The sequence below is a fragment of the Notechis scutatus genome, chromosome 2 (assembly GCF_049901735.1).
Source record: "Notechis scutatus isolate UNSWTSFEM ecotype Mainland chromosome 2, rNotScu1.2, whole genome shotgun sequence".
NCBI lineage: Eukaryota > Metazoa > Chordata > Lepidosauria > Squamata > Elapidae > Notechis > Notechis scutatus.
Genome location: NC_142010.1, coordinates 127,706,780 through 127,722,931, shown reverse-complemented (window position 1 = coordinate 127,722,931; position 16,152 = coordinate 127,706,780). Strand labels below are relative to the sequence as shown.

General features: G+C 37.5%; 1 protein-coding gene across 6 annotated transcripts in view; it reads right to left on the bottom strand.

The window, feature by feature from the left end:
* SPATS2 (spermatogenesis associated serine rich 2) overlaps positions 1-16,152 on the bottom strand; it is a 43,847-nt gene that overhangs the window by 4,110 nt on the left and 23,585 nt on the right. For 5 of the 6 annotated variants that reach the window (XM_026680786.2, XM_026680787.2, XM_026680785.2 and 2 more), the window contains exons 3-9: positions 14,867-14,946; positions 13,945-14,053; positions 12,111-12,160; positions 10,166-10,427; positions 9,315-9,527; positions 7,304-7,439; positions 1,185-1,243 (exon numbers count right to left, since the gene is read on the bottom strand). In XM_026680786.2, coding sequence (XP_026536571.1) covers positions 1,185-1,243; positions 7,304-7,439; positions 9,315-9,527; positions 10,166-10,427; positions 12,111-12,160; positions 13,945-14,053; positions 14,867-14,946 — 909 coding nt within the window. Of the gene's footprint in view, positions 1-1,184; positions 1,244-7,303; positions 7,440-9,314; positions 9,528-10,165; positions 10,428-12,110; positions 12,161-13,944; positions 14,054-14,243; positions 14,314-14,866; positions 14,947-16,152 lie in introns of those variants that run through there. The other variant, XM_087956147.1, reaches the window with a different exon arrangement.

Below are 16,152 nucleotides of genomic sequence, written 5' to 3'. Positions count from 1 at the left end.
CTCTCCCCCTTTAATTTAAAAAAAGTTATCAAGTTAAATTAGTTGTTTACTTGATTGCAATGCTTTGGATGGGGTGCAGTTTATAACTCTGTTCTCCTGTACTCTTTTCCCAATGAATGTTGGTATATCAAAGCAGTTCTTTTGTCTTGTAAAGAGAAAACCATGTAGATACTACAATAAAACTCTGGGAACCAAAACCGAAAGAACTGCAGTTTTTCTACTGAGAGGTAATGGGAATTGCTTTTTTATAACAAAGGTAGCCACAGGTTTATTTAGATATGAAGATTATAGGATCACAAGTAGTGATTCAAGTCTCAAATCAGACAATCGGGCTGGGCATATATTTTATTCTTGCACTTTTCAGCATATTTGGACTCTTAAAGTGAGAAGTTTCATAACAGTTGGAATGGTCACAGAGACTGAGGCAGTGATAGTTTTCATCCAGGATAAGTAAATCAGTGTATAAATGCACACATAGAAGAAGCCTTAGGAGCACTCTGTGTTTGGAATGAGAAAATCCCAGATGCTGGTCTGGTGTAGTGGCAACTTGGATTAATTATGGCACTATACTTGGAAAATAAATGCAGTTAGTCCTTGACTTACAACCACAATTAAGCCCAACATTTCCACTGTTAAGCAAGGCAATAAAATGTTGTGTTCCATTTTACTTTTTTTTTTGCCACAATTGTTAAGTGAATTACTGAAGTTGTTAAGTGAATCTGGCTTCCCCCATTGTTTTGTCAAACATTCGCAAAAAGTGACCAGCTGGGAAGGTTACAAAAGGTGATTACATGACCACAGGACAATGCAGTGTCAAAAATAAAGGAAACTGAATTCTGATAACGTGATCAAAACGGGTTGTGTGAAAAGTAGTCATAACTCACTTTTTTCAGTGCCACTGTAACTTTGTATGGTCACTAAATGAATGGTTGTAAGTCAAGAGTAAAACCAGATCTTACCCATGTACATATAATTACAAGATAATTTGAAATATGAACCTATACAACTAGACATGATATAAAACCAATTTGTATGTATATAATATGAGGTTTACATATCTGGAAACACCGGAAACAGAAGTACTTCTTTGTATTTTGTCTTGAACTGCTTATTTTAAACATCTGGTAGTCTTGTACTGGTTTCAGTACACAGATGTTAACATAGTTGTGTTTTATAAAACTTACTTGCTTCTGCTTTTACTTTGTCCATTTCACCAAGTAGGGCTACTTCTCGATCCATGAGGCTAAAGGAAGAAAAGAAAGAAAGAAAGGAAATAAATATTAAAATTCTTATATTCATAGGCTGTAACTCTCAGAAATCAACTCAATGATCAATCGGGACATTAAATTGGGACAAATCTCTGCCTCCTTGATGAAGACAGTTCCTTGCTATACATTAAGCTTTCAAACACTGAATGGATAAATATCACTAACAAGGAACTTGTCAACTCTTTTTCTGAGATTTTCAACATCTCTTTTTCTTTAACCAACTGAAATTCTACATGGTTTATCATTGTTTTGGTTCCCAAAATCGTAAGTATGTTGATGTTTTAAGCTTTCATTCCCAAAGTTATTTACAGTTTGCTGTTCTACTTTTAATTCCCATATAGCAATCACTGTGGCCTATTAAAGTGTTTAACTACCTGTAATTCTCATATTTCAAATGGTCATCTGTGAATATGCCTGTACAGGGTTTGTACTTGCAAGCACCCAATTTAAAACATACCAGAACTATTCTTTGCAGGAAGTTGAGCCTCATTGTAACTTCTCCCCTCTAACACTACTGGGCCACGGGCTATTCGCCACCAGGCCACTTGAGTGGCTGGCTGATGGGCGCGCCTCTGTGCGTGTGCACAGCCCCACCCACGAGTGTTGTCACGGGCATTCAGAGCCCCACTCGCACTAGCCTCGTCACAGGTGCTTGTGGCCCCACTCACGCTCACGTTGCTGCAAATGTCATGGGTGCTCGCACATACACATGCGCTTGTCCCTCCCACAAAACCATCCCTTCTTTCCCCCCACCCCCTGCTCCAGGCCACCAATCCAGAAAGGTTGGGGAACTCTGTGCTGCAAGTAGTAACTGTTGTTTCTCTCCTCAGATTAGCAACTGCTACAGTAATTACTGGAATTGGTAAAGCAGAATCAAGTATCTGATATGGGGGAGGGGACCAGTGTCCATTTAATCCCCAGTTGAAGAACAAGTTCTGTTCCCAAGGTCTGCCTTTAAGTCAAATTTGTATGTAAGGCAGAACAGTATTATAATACTGTATAAATAGTATTGTGTAATTAACTTGAACCATTGTGTATTTAATTTGAATCACTGTGTATTTAACTCAGATTTTGCTAAAACAGGTTCTAGACTGAACTCTGGGTTGTCCTTAAACCAGGGTGTTCTTCATCTGTGAGCTTACTGTACACTGGTTGGTGTACACTGTACACTGCTGTACACTTGAAGAACCAGAGTTTCAGGTTAACCGTTAATCTGTTCTTTTTCTCTCTGATTTCCTCTGGGTTAGCGTCAAAGAGCCATTCAGACAAAACTGTTGATTGAGAATAAAAACTGATGGTTCTAGTACCAGATCTATACAAGAAACAGCAGGCACATACATAGCTGAAATGGAATGGTCCAGTATAGACTGGGCTCCTTTGCCAGCTCACAGCTTACCAAAATAGCAATGTTTTGAATGGCAAAGGTACTGCTTTCTTAATCTGTTCAGAATACAGAATATACTGTTCCTTATGAAGGGCTTCTATCCCCTTAAACAGGCCAAGCATATGCCAAAGAGGAAGACAGATTTGGAAAGAAATAGGAAGAATATATTATTGGTTGAAATGCAAGAGAACAGGCTTTTGCAGCATCAGTTTATTCCTATGGAATGCCAAGAATTTGTTTATAGGGGGCAAAGCTCATTCATACTCCATGCTATAATACTGTACTTGTGAGGAAAAAAATGGCCTAATAAATGCAGGATAGTAAATGCACAGAGATGATTTATGGGCATCATTAGAACCTCTAAAAGTCTCTGAAAAGACATTCCCCTCAGGAGTCTCGGCAGAGGTTGGCATGGCTACCAAGAGCTGTTCACCATACAGCTGCTTCTCTGATCTTCACAATCACCCTCAATAACAAGGAAATAAATAAAACATTATTTGTTGACATTTTATCTTTTATCCACTACATCTCTTTTTTTGTAGCTGTTTATTCTGTCCCTTTAAATATTTTAATAAAAATAACACACCTTGCCCCCAAATATAGCAATCTTATGGAAACTGAAAACGCTCAGAGGTTTCCTAAGGGGGTCATGCATCTGAGGAAGAGATAAAGGAACTATCTGATATTTCAGTTTTAATTCCAAATTTCTGAGGGGTTGAGGATAATTTGGAGTAGTTATCTATCACACCCTACCACTAAATCATGCAGAGATGGGTGACAACATGCAGGGATGGGTGATAACAGATTCTGAATATCTGCAAGAATAGGTTTCAGCTTAGATGCATCCAGATGAACAACTGATAAAGGATAAAATATAATCATTGAAAGCTTGCATCTCAGAGGTTGAACAATTTCAGCAATGGCTCAGAGGTTGTAATAATGAAGGCCATGGATGATGATGCAATTCTAAATCCTAATAATCATCCGTAAATATGTTCCAGCTTCTATTCAGGGCAACAAGCCAAGGAAAGCCAATAAAATCCTTACAGTGAGGAAAATGAAGACAGGGTAGGTATCAGCCTTTATGCTGCTATTAAAGCAGCTACAGTTCTACTGCTTGCCTTTATGAATGAAAGAGGACCAGTCCTCACTTAATTGGGAGTGGTAACTCCACTGTAATGTGGTTGTAAAGTGCAACCTCACATGACCATGTCAACTTACAACAGCAGTTCTGGCACTTCTGGTTCCCATCATTAAGTAAATCCAGTGTAGTCATTGAGCAGAATATCATGTGGCTGCCATTTGGGACTTCCTGCTGGCTTCCCCACTGACCTTGCTTGTGAGAAGCCAATGGGGAAGGTCACAAATTGTGACCATGGGACTTTGCAACCTTCATAAATAAATGCTGGTTGCTAAGTGCCCAAATGACCTCAAGGATACTGCAACAACTGTAACTACGAGGACTGCTTGTAAGCCTCCTGGTTCAGGGCCATCGTAAATCTGAATGGTCGCTGAATGAATGGTTGTTAAACAAGAGCTACCTGGACAGGGGAACTAGAGAATTTATGTTTGAAAACAATCCTGATGGCAAGGCTGATGAAGTCTCAAGCAATGGATTCATTTCTCAGACCAATATTAGGTAAAAGTAAGCCTGAAGGAGTGAACTGCCTATGCACTTTGTATTTCTTTTATTATACCTTCAATATCAGGTGTGGTCTGCCTGCTTAATCGTTTGTGCTTTGAGACCCAAAATAATTGTAGTGTTCAAGGCAATCACAGAATCTTATCAGAAAGTTCAGAGGATTAATCAGGCTGTATTTGTGATGTGCTCCCAGAGATGGATGATTTGTCTTTCAATAGGAACTTCACAAAAAACCAGAAATTATATATTTAAAAGTTTGAGCATCTTGAGCAGTGATATCCAAAACCTGATAATCTTCATTCCTGGCAATAACTTCAGGAGTTCACAGCACATTCATTTCTTTTGGACATGGCAAAGAGAGTTTCCTGTCAGGTCAATGTTTTATTGCCATACTTTGTCAATTACAAAATACCATATTTCCCGGAAATAAAACCTATCAAAAAAAAAAAAAAAAGCCTTGATTTTTACATGTGTGCCCAATATAAGCTCTACCCCCAAAATAAGCTCTAGTTAAGACCCTGCCCCCTGCAGGGTGCACGGGGTGGGGCGAGGTGCATGGGTAAAAATCAAGCCAGGGTGGGGATACTTACTTACTTTCAGACAGTTGCAGCCACTCCCTGACATCTCCCTCATCTTGCTGGTCCACTTCTTCTGCGGCCGCTTGCTGCTGCTTGCGCGCATCGGCCCTGGCCTCCGTTCAGGAAGGGCCTCTGCAGCTGATAAAAGAGCTCCGGACTGACATGCACCTGAAGGCCTCTGATGGTGAAACGGAGGCTGGGGGCACTACACGCAAGCGGCAACAAGAAGCCATAGAAGAGGACTGCCAGTGGGCTCCTGCTGGGTGGGATTGTCGGTGCCGCCGCCACAAGATCAGTGGAAGACATCCCCCAAGATTTGGTGCCTTTTTTGGTGCCCCCCCAAAAAAGTAAGTCCAGGTCTTATTTTCAGGGAAACATGGAAGCATTTAGAGTGCAGGTGGCCCCTGAAAGATCTATTGGGATGAACAGTGCCTAACTCTAATGAAAATAAAAATATAAAAGTTGATAGCATGTGATAACAAGTCAAATAAAAACTGAAACTACAGTTTTCAATTACAGACAGTAATGTTCAATTATTAAACATTACTGTAGAACAGCTAAAGTTGAAAACTGTGAGAGTAATGCAGCAGAGAATATTTAGCATGAGGGTTTGATCTTCAGGAAACTGAGCACTTCAGTCTATTACATGGCAAGGTATTCCTGAATGGATTTTCCTGTTTTTGCCAAATATTATAAATTCATCATTATATTTAAAAAGAAATATAGCCTGCCTAATGAGCACATTATGAATTTCTAAAGCAAAATAATTAAGTTTTGAAGGGATGCTATAAAATATTACTTGTTCAGTTTTAGTTCACAAAATTGTGGCAATTCCTTCGACACCTCTTCCAGCAAGTGACTACAACCAATGTATATCAAGAGAACATAATATTTGTAATGCCAACAGGTGCAAGACCAGATCTCTTGATAGACTTCCTACATTGAACCAGCAATGCTGCATTTATGTGTTGATACAAATAATTTTCCTCAGAAGTGAATAGAAAGGAATTTGTATGCTGTGGCTCAAAGATACACAACCTTACTTGCAGGATGGCAATCACCCCGTTTTGAGGAAAGAACAAAGAACAAACCCTTGATTCATTATCTGGCATTTATTAAAGGAGGTTCTGCTGGCTTACTTCCAAACTAGCCATGCATTTCCCTGTGTCACGGAACTGCACTTCCTGCTTTCTGCCCTTACTCTGCCCCACAGCAAGCAGAATTATTGAAACAAGGTCTTTAACCTTTTAAGACATGACGCATGAGGAAGCAAAGATTAGAGGAGTGACACAGGAGGATATGGTTTATAAAAAGCACTAGCTTTTTATGCTGAAGGAAGAGATATCTGCATGAAAATACACCATCCAAATGAATGTGGATAATACTGAATAACAAATATACTGGCAAAATCCACAATGAGAATTAGTTCTAAATATTAAGTCATGCAGAGGCTGTTAGCCTTCACTTGAGGAATCTTTCAAGATTCTTCTTTGCCTACAATTCCAATATATATCCTTGGAGAAATAAGTCAGATGGAAGTGACCCTCACTAAAAAAAAAAATGCTTTCATTATTTTTGTTAAGGCTGAGATAAACAGCACAGTTTTTAGTATAGGTATGTACAAATTTTAGCTATTCAGACCATCCATTTTAATACTTTAATAACAATATGCTTGAAAAGCAATAAACAGAGCTGTGATAGATTAAGTCAGCCTACAAACCCCCTGGAGTCCCTTGATCTCAGGTTGTAAGATTTGAACATGAAAATGCTTTTTGGCATGGAAAATGATTCTGTTCGCAAAATTCCATTTATTTGCTCAGATTTCAAACTAACTTTTAAAACTTAAACTGTAGCTTTGTGAAAATTGGGAATCAAATTATTTTAATCACTTGGTCATTTGAAATGTAAATGCAATAGATTTCTCAACCATGATGAAGATTCATTACTAAAAGGTAAAGTGGTCAGTGAAATCCTGCATATATGTACAAAACATTTGTTTCTCAATTCTGCCCTGTTTTTATCATAGGCCAGTTTCTAAAAAATTAGGAGAGATTTCAAGCAACTACTGTATGTTGTAATGCTATAGATTACCTTTAAGGCATCTATTCTTAGTAACCTTGCACTGCTAAGTCCATGAGTTTCCTACATAAAGTCATCCATATACATAGTTGTTTTATTTGGGGATAAAGATGCTATTTGGAAACAGTTTGTACCCTAACATCATACAGTACTACCAGAATCTGGTAGTCAGATGCCATTATAGTTAAATTTTGCAATTTCCCCCCCCCAAATTAAAAAAAAAAAACCCACCCTCAGGCAAGGACTCGTTTGGTCGAGGAAAAAAGGGGAAATTGGAAGGCATTATTCTTAATTAAATCCTTTAAAATCATGTTCACTCTTGAATATACCAGATTTCACAGTATTAGCATACCAAATCTGCAGCTCTGCAAAGACCTGCTTCATTTTCTTAATGGAAGCATCCATCTCTTCTTTAACTACTACTCGATATCGAGACAGTGACACAGTGCATCGCTGGAGGTCTTTTACTGATTTTTCAATATTAGAACCTGTCCAAAAATAACACAATAAAGCATCAGTACTCCTTGCAAATTTTCCAGTAATTATCAAAACTACAAATGATTGCCATAAAGCATTTGTTCATTACAAGAAAAAAAGGGATTTCAAAGAAACCAGCATGCTGCTTTGAATGCCATTTCTTCCAAATATTTCTGCTAAATATTTACCAGAAAAAAATTCCAGGAATAAAATAGCAGCATTGAGTTATAAAGAGAAAATATCTAATTGTGAACAAAATTGCAAAGTTCACACTAAGATTGACTCTCCCTTTTGTAGTCCAATCTGCATAAAAATTTCTCTAAAAGGGAAGGTTTAAGGTTTAGGTACTGGTTGCAAAGGTTAGACTCTCTGCCGGCTATCTCCCAAAAAAGCACACTTCCAAGCTTCTTTCCACCACCAGAAATTACTGAAGTGCTCACTCTCTGCTAAGCTGCTTGTTAGCCACTTCCTTGTTAAAGCAAAAAGTTGAAACACTGCTGCCAAGAGGCCAATGTTCCTGTCTCCCCAAAACTTTGGATAATGACCATGTTTAGAATCAAGATTTTGAAGGTCTTATTTGCTGGCAGGTGTAGAAGAGAAGAACAGAAATTAAAAGAAGGAACAGCAAGGGCTGTTGCTGCTCATTTATCCACCCAAGTTCATTGAAAACCTGGCTCACACTGTGAGAAAAAAAGTGTGCAAAACTGGGATAAGAAATATATAATGATTACAAGGGAGAACACACTTTTCTAAAACTATGTTGCACATTACATATACAGAGTGAATCATAGAGCAATGCCAGCTAATTAAATAATCTAGGTCAACTAATTCTCATTTTATTTGTATATCCAGATGAGGAAAAAATGTAGTCTACAATGTGCCCCAAAGGATGCAATATTTATATTAAACATTATACAATCTTTCAGTGCTCCTTGGTAAGTCAATTACAACCAGTTGCAAGTAACTCTAGCTGCCTAATGTGCTCTGCAAATTACTCCCCACTTTTAATGAAATGTATTATGTAAGAGCTCTCTGCAACCCAAATAGAAATAAAGAAATTCAAATAAGACGAAAAAATATTGTGCCCAGTGAATGCATTTATTCTCAGAGCAAGCAGGTATTATACCATCAGGCTTGAACAGATCTGTAGCAATTTTGAATTTAGATATAAGAATCCCTTGCAAAGTCATCACAAAACTAAATGAGAATTATACAGTAGCAGCAATTTAACACTGAAATAGGCAAGATGAAGTGATTGATTGAAATCAGGGAGGAGAGGAAGTGGCTATCAACTTCCACAGGAATCCACTCTTCATTTACCAATCCCAGTGCAGCAGCTAACATATTACTTATGGTAAAAAGCAATAAATGACATGATGACAAATGATTTGTTGTTCAGAGCATATTAAAAGGTTATCAATAAGCATGTCAAGACAGAACAAGGATAATCATATGGAGATGTCCTGAATATTTATCTTCATCTTAATATTTATGTAAAATATATTCATATGTTTGCACATGAAGTATTCCGAACAAAAATAACAACTTCAATTTTAGATTCCATTTAATTTATAATCTTACTGTTTCCCAAGGAATATTTGAAATGATAGACTAGGCTCTTTTTTGCTTATCTCTGAAACAGCTGAAGGTTAGGCTGATTTGGTACATGGTTACCCAATGAACTTTATGACTCAGCAAGATTTGAACAGGATCAAAGTCCTGTACTATCCACCATAGCACAACAACTAATGAGATATACACTAAGAATTACAAGCTTTAGAGTTATAACAAATGTCAACTGGCACCCTATAATTATTTTGCAACAAAGAACTTCTTAGTAAAACTAAAAAGAGAACAGAATCATGCCATAGATCTGTAAATTCTACCTAGTTTTTTGTTTCCAGGGGGCACAGGGACCTCATCCAGCATTGCTAGGGATGAGGGAGCTGGAGACTGGGTGCTGGAAGCAGATCTGGAAAGTGGCTTGCCAGCATTTCTCAATTCAGGTTGCACTCTGAGGGACTGGGTATTCTGGGAAGACCGCATACTTGCAGATTTTGGACTCAAGTTGGTTATTCCATTTTCAAACTGTAACAATGCTGAAGAAGGGAAAAAAGTGTTACTCTAAGCTTCCCACCACCATAAAATAACATAAAAAAGAACAACAGGATAAGGAATTTTATGTAGACTGTAATCCCAAATTACTTTTCTAGGGTGTCTCTGTATGGTGAACATCTACCTACCTAGAATTATATCAGGGCTTGTCAATTATGGCAATTTTTTGGCCTATAAACTTCAACTCCCAGAATTCCTGAGCCAACACAGCTGGCTCAGGAATTCTTGGAGTTGAACTTGACAGGTTGTAAAGTAGCCATAGTTGCCCACCCCTGGTTTGCATGGTACCCAATTTTCCAATTCAGTACATTCACTGCTCATGCAATCTATGGATTTCCAAATCAGATTATATAATTAAGTATAAATTCCAGTTATCTAGTATTATTACTGTCATGCTGCTTCCATTTCTACCTCTCTCCCCCTCTTTGGAATCCTGAGAAGAGTCAAAGTAATTTGAAAAAGAAGGATTCATCTCCTTCTGTGGCAACTACTGAATAGCGGAAGGTAATTGTTTGGTTATTAAATAATGAAATGTGGCAGAAGACACTACACAAGTAGAATGGAAGAAGGGAGCCTTCCTACAGACTTTCTGATTTTCATAATAATCCAACAGAGAACTAACCTGCTCCATCAGGAGTCTCAGGTGTAGCAAGATCACTCTCCTCTAACTCTCTGGCATCAATGGAAAGTGTGTCCAAGCCTTCACTGAGTGAGTCCACAGACTCTGTATCATTGGCTGAACCATTGACGTGGTAACCGTTAATCCCTCCCTTCTCTGATGAAACTGCAGACTGTTCTTCTTCAGTGGCTGCTGGCTTGCTGGAGTCAGGAGGGTTGGCACTTGATTCTGCAGGGGTTTTTGATTTGGTCTTCTTCTTTTTGTTCTAGAATTAAGATACCGACATTATGAGAGAAGAGACTAAGCTTAATTCCTGGTATGAAATGGAATATTATTACTATTGCCTGAATAAAAAAGAATTAAATTCTTCATCAGTCAGGACGTAGAGACGATTCCATAAATGTTAGATGGATTTATTTAACAGTCAGAACTGATAGGCTGTGATATTAATGAAAGTGTGCAGTGTGTAGCAGCCATTTATGAAGAAAGACCCCAAATTAGTCAGAAGGGCTGACTATTTTCAGAAATATGCACATTCCACAATTCCATACAAATACAGGGGGACAAAATATATGCCTTGTGAAATCTTTGAAGACAGGACAATTTCAGAGTCAGGTAGTTAATGGGTGAGATATCCTTAAGCCTTCTAAATTACTAAAAGAAGCAGAATGAATTAGTGTGTGCTTGATTTTTATCATGGAGATATATATATATATATCAGACGAACACAATACAGAAGCCTGATGATGGCAGATGAGATTCTGCCGAAACGTTGCTACAACTTTAAAAGCACAACTATAATGACGTGGGAAATCTTTGCACACGGAATCTATACAGAAGATGGTGAACATTCCTGCATTTACCTGGGCTTTCCACAGATAAACGAAGAAGGAAAATGCTGGTGAGATTAGACCTTGATCTAACCCAGCAGAGGTCTTACATACCATATATTCAGTGTTCCTGGAAAATCTTACACAGTGTTACGGAATGCTCTAATAGCCCTAAGCAAGTACTGGAAAAAAATTTTTTTGCTTCTCTTCCCCTTCCCCAGAGGTCTTTTTAAAAAAGCCATTCCCTCTTATTTAAACTAGTTGCATCACCTCAGTTATGCCATATGACACATAACAGGAGCTAATGGGCCATGACTGTGGATTGGCTATGGATCCCTGCTGTAAGGCTGACCTTCAGCATAAATTAGATTTAATGTTGCCAATGTGAGGATTAATAAAGGAAAGGCTGCAAATGTCTCCATAAAGGTTGGCAATGAGTTTCAAGTTTCCCCCTTCAAGGACTATCTCTCTTTTTCATTGGGGTAGTCAGACTTTTGGGACTAGCAGGTACTGTTAGAATTTCAAGATTGTGTTGTGGGGACTAACAGCAGGATGGAGATCCCTGACCATAGGATTAAGTAAATAAAAATAAAACAGAATACTCTTACTATTTCCAAAATGACTGCAAGAGGGGGAACATCCGGCCACAAAACACCATTTATCAGAAGACAAACAGATGAGATTGGTCCTACATACTTTAAGTTCTTACACCCTAACTTACTTTTGTATTTTTTTCTAATTATGAGGGCACACTTCTAGTCAAAGCAATGGAGTATAGCCACAACAGTTTTCATTTTCTAAGAAGATGTGTAGTATTCATTGGTAAATTTAGATCATGCAAATTGTTTATATATCAGACTCCTTTTTTAAAAAAGTGCTAAAGGAAAAGTGGGTATGAAGACTCAAAGATACTAAGCGAAGGTCCTATAGGTGCTTTGGAACTTATAAATAGTTTACTGGGGATGTCAACTCTACATCCTTGGTGGAGGAGGGAGGACCTAAGAATGAGGAACTGAAGACTCTGGAATATCTGTCATGAAGATGAGAGATAATAACTAGCTGCCTCATTATAATTCAGTAGAATATCAAAGCAAGCTCAAATCCAAACCAAGACTAACCTTTTTCTTGCCAGTTACTGTCCATTCTTTCAACACTGCAGTAGCACTACCTATTATAAAAAAAAGCACGTAATTATTACGGTTCGTGTGCTCCTTAGCTATACAAAACAACAATAGCAAATCATAAAGGTACATACGGTAAATAGAATATAACACAGTAAGCTTATATTGCTGATAACAAAAAATGGCTTAAAGCCGGAAAAAATATTTATTTATTTTCTGGTCAGAAGATAGAAGATGGTATATTTTGTTTTTGTTATTAAAAATATGATTGTGGTTCTTAAGGAAAGACCAGGATATGCCACTAAAGTGTGAAATCTTTAAATTTTATCTTAAAAATAAATATAATAAAATGTCTACAAATATATTCTTGGGAAGAGTTTACTTTGATGGTGCATGGTTAGAATGCAGTACTGCAGGCTACTTCTGCTGACTGCTGGCAGTTCAAGTCTCACCAGTTCAAGATTGACTCAGCCTTCCATCCTTACAAGGTTGGTAAAATTACGACCCAGATTGTTTGGGGCAATAAACTGATTCTGGAAACTGCTTAGAGAGGGCTGTAAAACACTGTGAAGCTGTATATAAGTCTAAGTGCTATTGCTATCATGGTGAGACCTGAATTGTTTTCCATGATAATTGTTGGAATGTAAAACATAAAAGCTGAAGAATACTGGTCAACAAGATATTGAGTAAAAGCTGAGTTGCTAAATAAGTACTTTTAGGACACCATTTACACAAGGTGGTTTTGTATCATAGTGACAAGGTTTTAGGATTTCTATGCTTCATAAAAGACTGCTTAAGACTGATTTACTGAAGCCAAAAGCCAATAAATGGTAGTGTCCTTACAGAGTTTCTGAAATTGTACATTCCAATTAGTTTTAGTACCTAATAAAAGGCATTAATCCATTAGTTCATTTCAGTACAGAACGGTCTCAGGAAAAAATGTTTCCCTAATCTAGGCCCTGAAATGTAGAATTTTAGGTTTAACTAGAAAGTCTTGTTTTCAGAAGTCTGAAATAGATTGTGAAAGAAGTCATAGGATAAAGCCACATTTAGAATAAAGAATGAAACCTTTCTTTAAAAAGCTATGAAAAAGGATTATATTGTTTAGAAAAGAGATGCATAACACATTTGAGCTAAGAGCACACAATAAAAAGTGGTGTGCTAAATCACCTCAAAAAACATTAATTTCATTGTTATTTAACCATGTTTCACCCCTTCTGTTACAATTAAAATGACCATCTGATAACAACCTTTGGTATATCTGGGGCAGCACTCAGAGTTTCCAAAAGCAGCATATAAACTTCATAAATAGTTCCTGCTGAATCTCTCATTAGGCAAGGAAAATTTCCGTTTCCATGAGTTCCCATGAACATGCATAAATGAGTTATGGAGAAAACTTGTGAATATGCTTTGCTACTGGAGAACATAACACTCAATGTCTAAAGCGGAATTTTAACTGAGCGCACCGCTCATTTTTGCCCAGGCAGCCATTTTTAATCTTCAACAACAAAAATAGAATTTAGAAATTGTCTAATAAAAAGGGCAGACATTTTATATTTCCTTCATAACTTACCTTGATGTAGGAAGATTAAGTCTCATATAATCCAAGTATCATACAAAACAAATAAGTCCTGTGCCTTAGTTACATATCTTGAAACACCATAGTATCAGAAAATGAAGAAATATATAAATATATTTTAATAATTATTTAGCATTCTGTAATTGCATGAAAGTAAGATTGCACGTTAAATGATAACCCATGCTTTCCCCCCCATCATATTCATTTTTGAGGCCTGTCAGAAAACATCTCAAGTAGGAACTAAGAACTTACCTTCCATGAAAGCCTGTACAGTTCGATCTACACAATTATCAAAGTGTTGCAGCACTAAGATAATCTCATTGTTGCTGCGGTTAGGGACTATCGCTCTCACAGCACTAATCTAGAAAAATGAGATATACAGGTCATACGTTAGCCACTTACTTTCCACACAAATATGTGCACTGCCAACACAGGAGAAAAATTAAGTTTCTGTTTTCCTAAATTGAAGTCAGTTTCGTTTTTCCTCTGGGGACAGCCCATTTTTCCTCTGGCAGCCTGTGTGTGGTGTTAAACCCATTTCAAGCACTTACACTAGAGCTGCAAGCAATATGAGCCCACGGTATGAGTAAAGCCTTCCAGATTCCACTGGTTAAGATGTCACTGAAAAGCAAATATTATGACTCAATATGCTCTGAAACAGTCTGACCAGAAAAGCTTGCCCCCAAATCAATAGTAGCTAAAAAAAGAAGAGGAAAAATAAATGTTCAGCCATGAGACAACAAGAAGCAATGTATGGAAGCTAATCAAGGAGAGAAGCAACCTAGAACTAAGGAGAAATTTTCCGACAGTTAGAACAATTAATCAGTAGAATAACTTGCCTCCAGAAGTTGTAATGCTCCAACATTGGAAGTTTTTAAGAAATTGGACAAACATTTATCTGAAATGGTATAGTTTCCTGCCAGAGCAGGGGGTTGGACTAGAAGATCTCCAAGGTCCCTTCCAACTCTTATTCTGAGAAAAGCGGTTTCAACAGTTGCAATTGTGGAAGATACTACTTCCAACAGTAATAGGGTCACAAGAAAGTTAAGAACTTACTGTAAATTGAAATTTTCCCTGCATGCTCTATTCATACTTCAAGGGAGTCATCATAGTTTCTGACTTTCAAAAAAATATTATGCTATTTTCAGCTGTTAATGAAGTAACTGTTACTTACCTTCTCTTTCATATTTTCAAAGGTACCTCCTTGGGCCATCACGGTGTTTGACTGCACATCAAAAATAAATCCTGACAAATCTGAAGAATCAGAAAGAGATGAACGTTCAGAATGAGAGGCAGCAACAAGGAAGAAATTTAAGTTCAGAGAGTAGCTGCAGTTATAGATTGTTCTGTGCAGAATCATATAAATAGGCTGGAAATTATGCTAGAATAACCCATCCAATCCCTGAGAGCAATAACTTGCAGGCACACCCCCTTGGGAGAGGCAGAAAGCATATCAGTTTCACCTGTTGAACACCACAGCCTTAGTAGGCTTCTGAAACAAACAGTTCTGGCAATATTGCAAAACTAGTCAAATATTAAAATGTGCACTAGAAAAGTATTAACTGAATAGTTTTCAAAGTCAGAAATTCAGACTTCTATGTCCCGAGGCATATTGAAGTGCTTCTTGATGTCTATCACTAGATTCTATATAATTTTCAGGGTAACTCTATTTTTAGACCAGAATTATAACTGTGTTTCCTGCTAGCTATAAACATTTCTTGGCTATTCTATGTTCCAAGGCAACACTGCTGATTAGTCATTTAATTGACTGTTGGGGAGAAACTCATCGTCCAATGCTGATATAGCTGAGGTCATTGTTAATAGCAGTGAGGAATCAGTTCTTACTTTCAGGATTGCTGGATAAAAATGACTGGGTTTTTAACTGACCTTCATTGATTCCACACCTAGTTCTACCATGCTCTTCCCAGCTCACAAAAAATAATAAGTTATTTAGCAGAAGTACAAATTTTACCCCTGAGGTAAAGATACCCTTCTCTATCTCAAAGGTGGCACTGGCCCACACAACTAAGATCAGAATTCAACATTTAAAGCAGTGGCATGTGTAACTATCAACTGGAATCCACTATCTTAGATTGAAACTCACAGCTGGAAAACCAGGTTGGGTAGTTTATCAAGAGACACACTGGTTCTGTTTCTTTTCTAACCCATTTATTTTTGGAAATATGTTGAAATTCTTCAACATTAGCAACCCTAAAAGAAAAACTCCCAGAAGGATCACAAAAGCAATGAATGAATTAAACCTTTTTCAAATTGGCAACATAGAATCATTTATGACAACTGGATCAATTTCAACACAACAATAAGGTACCAACTCTACGAACAAGAATCCGTTTCAGCTCCAAGACTTTACTTAATATTGAATATTGCTTCTCTCATCTGGTTATATAAAGTGCAGGATTTTTGTAATGCATTATTAGGTCTACTAGTTATTATAATTTT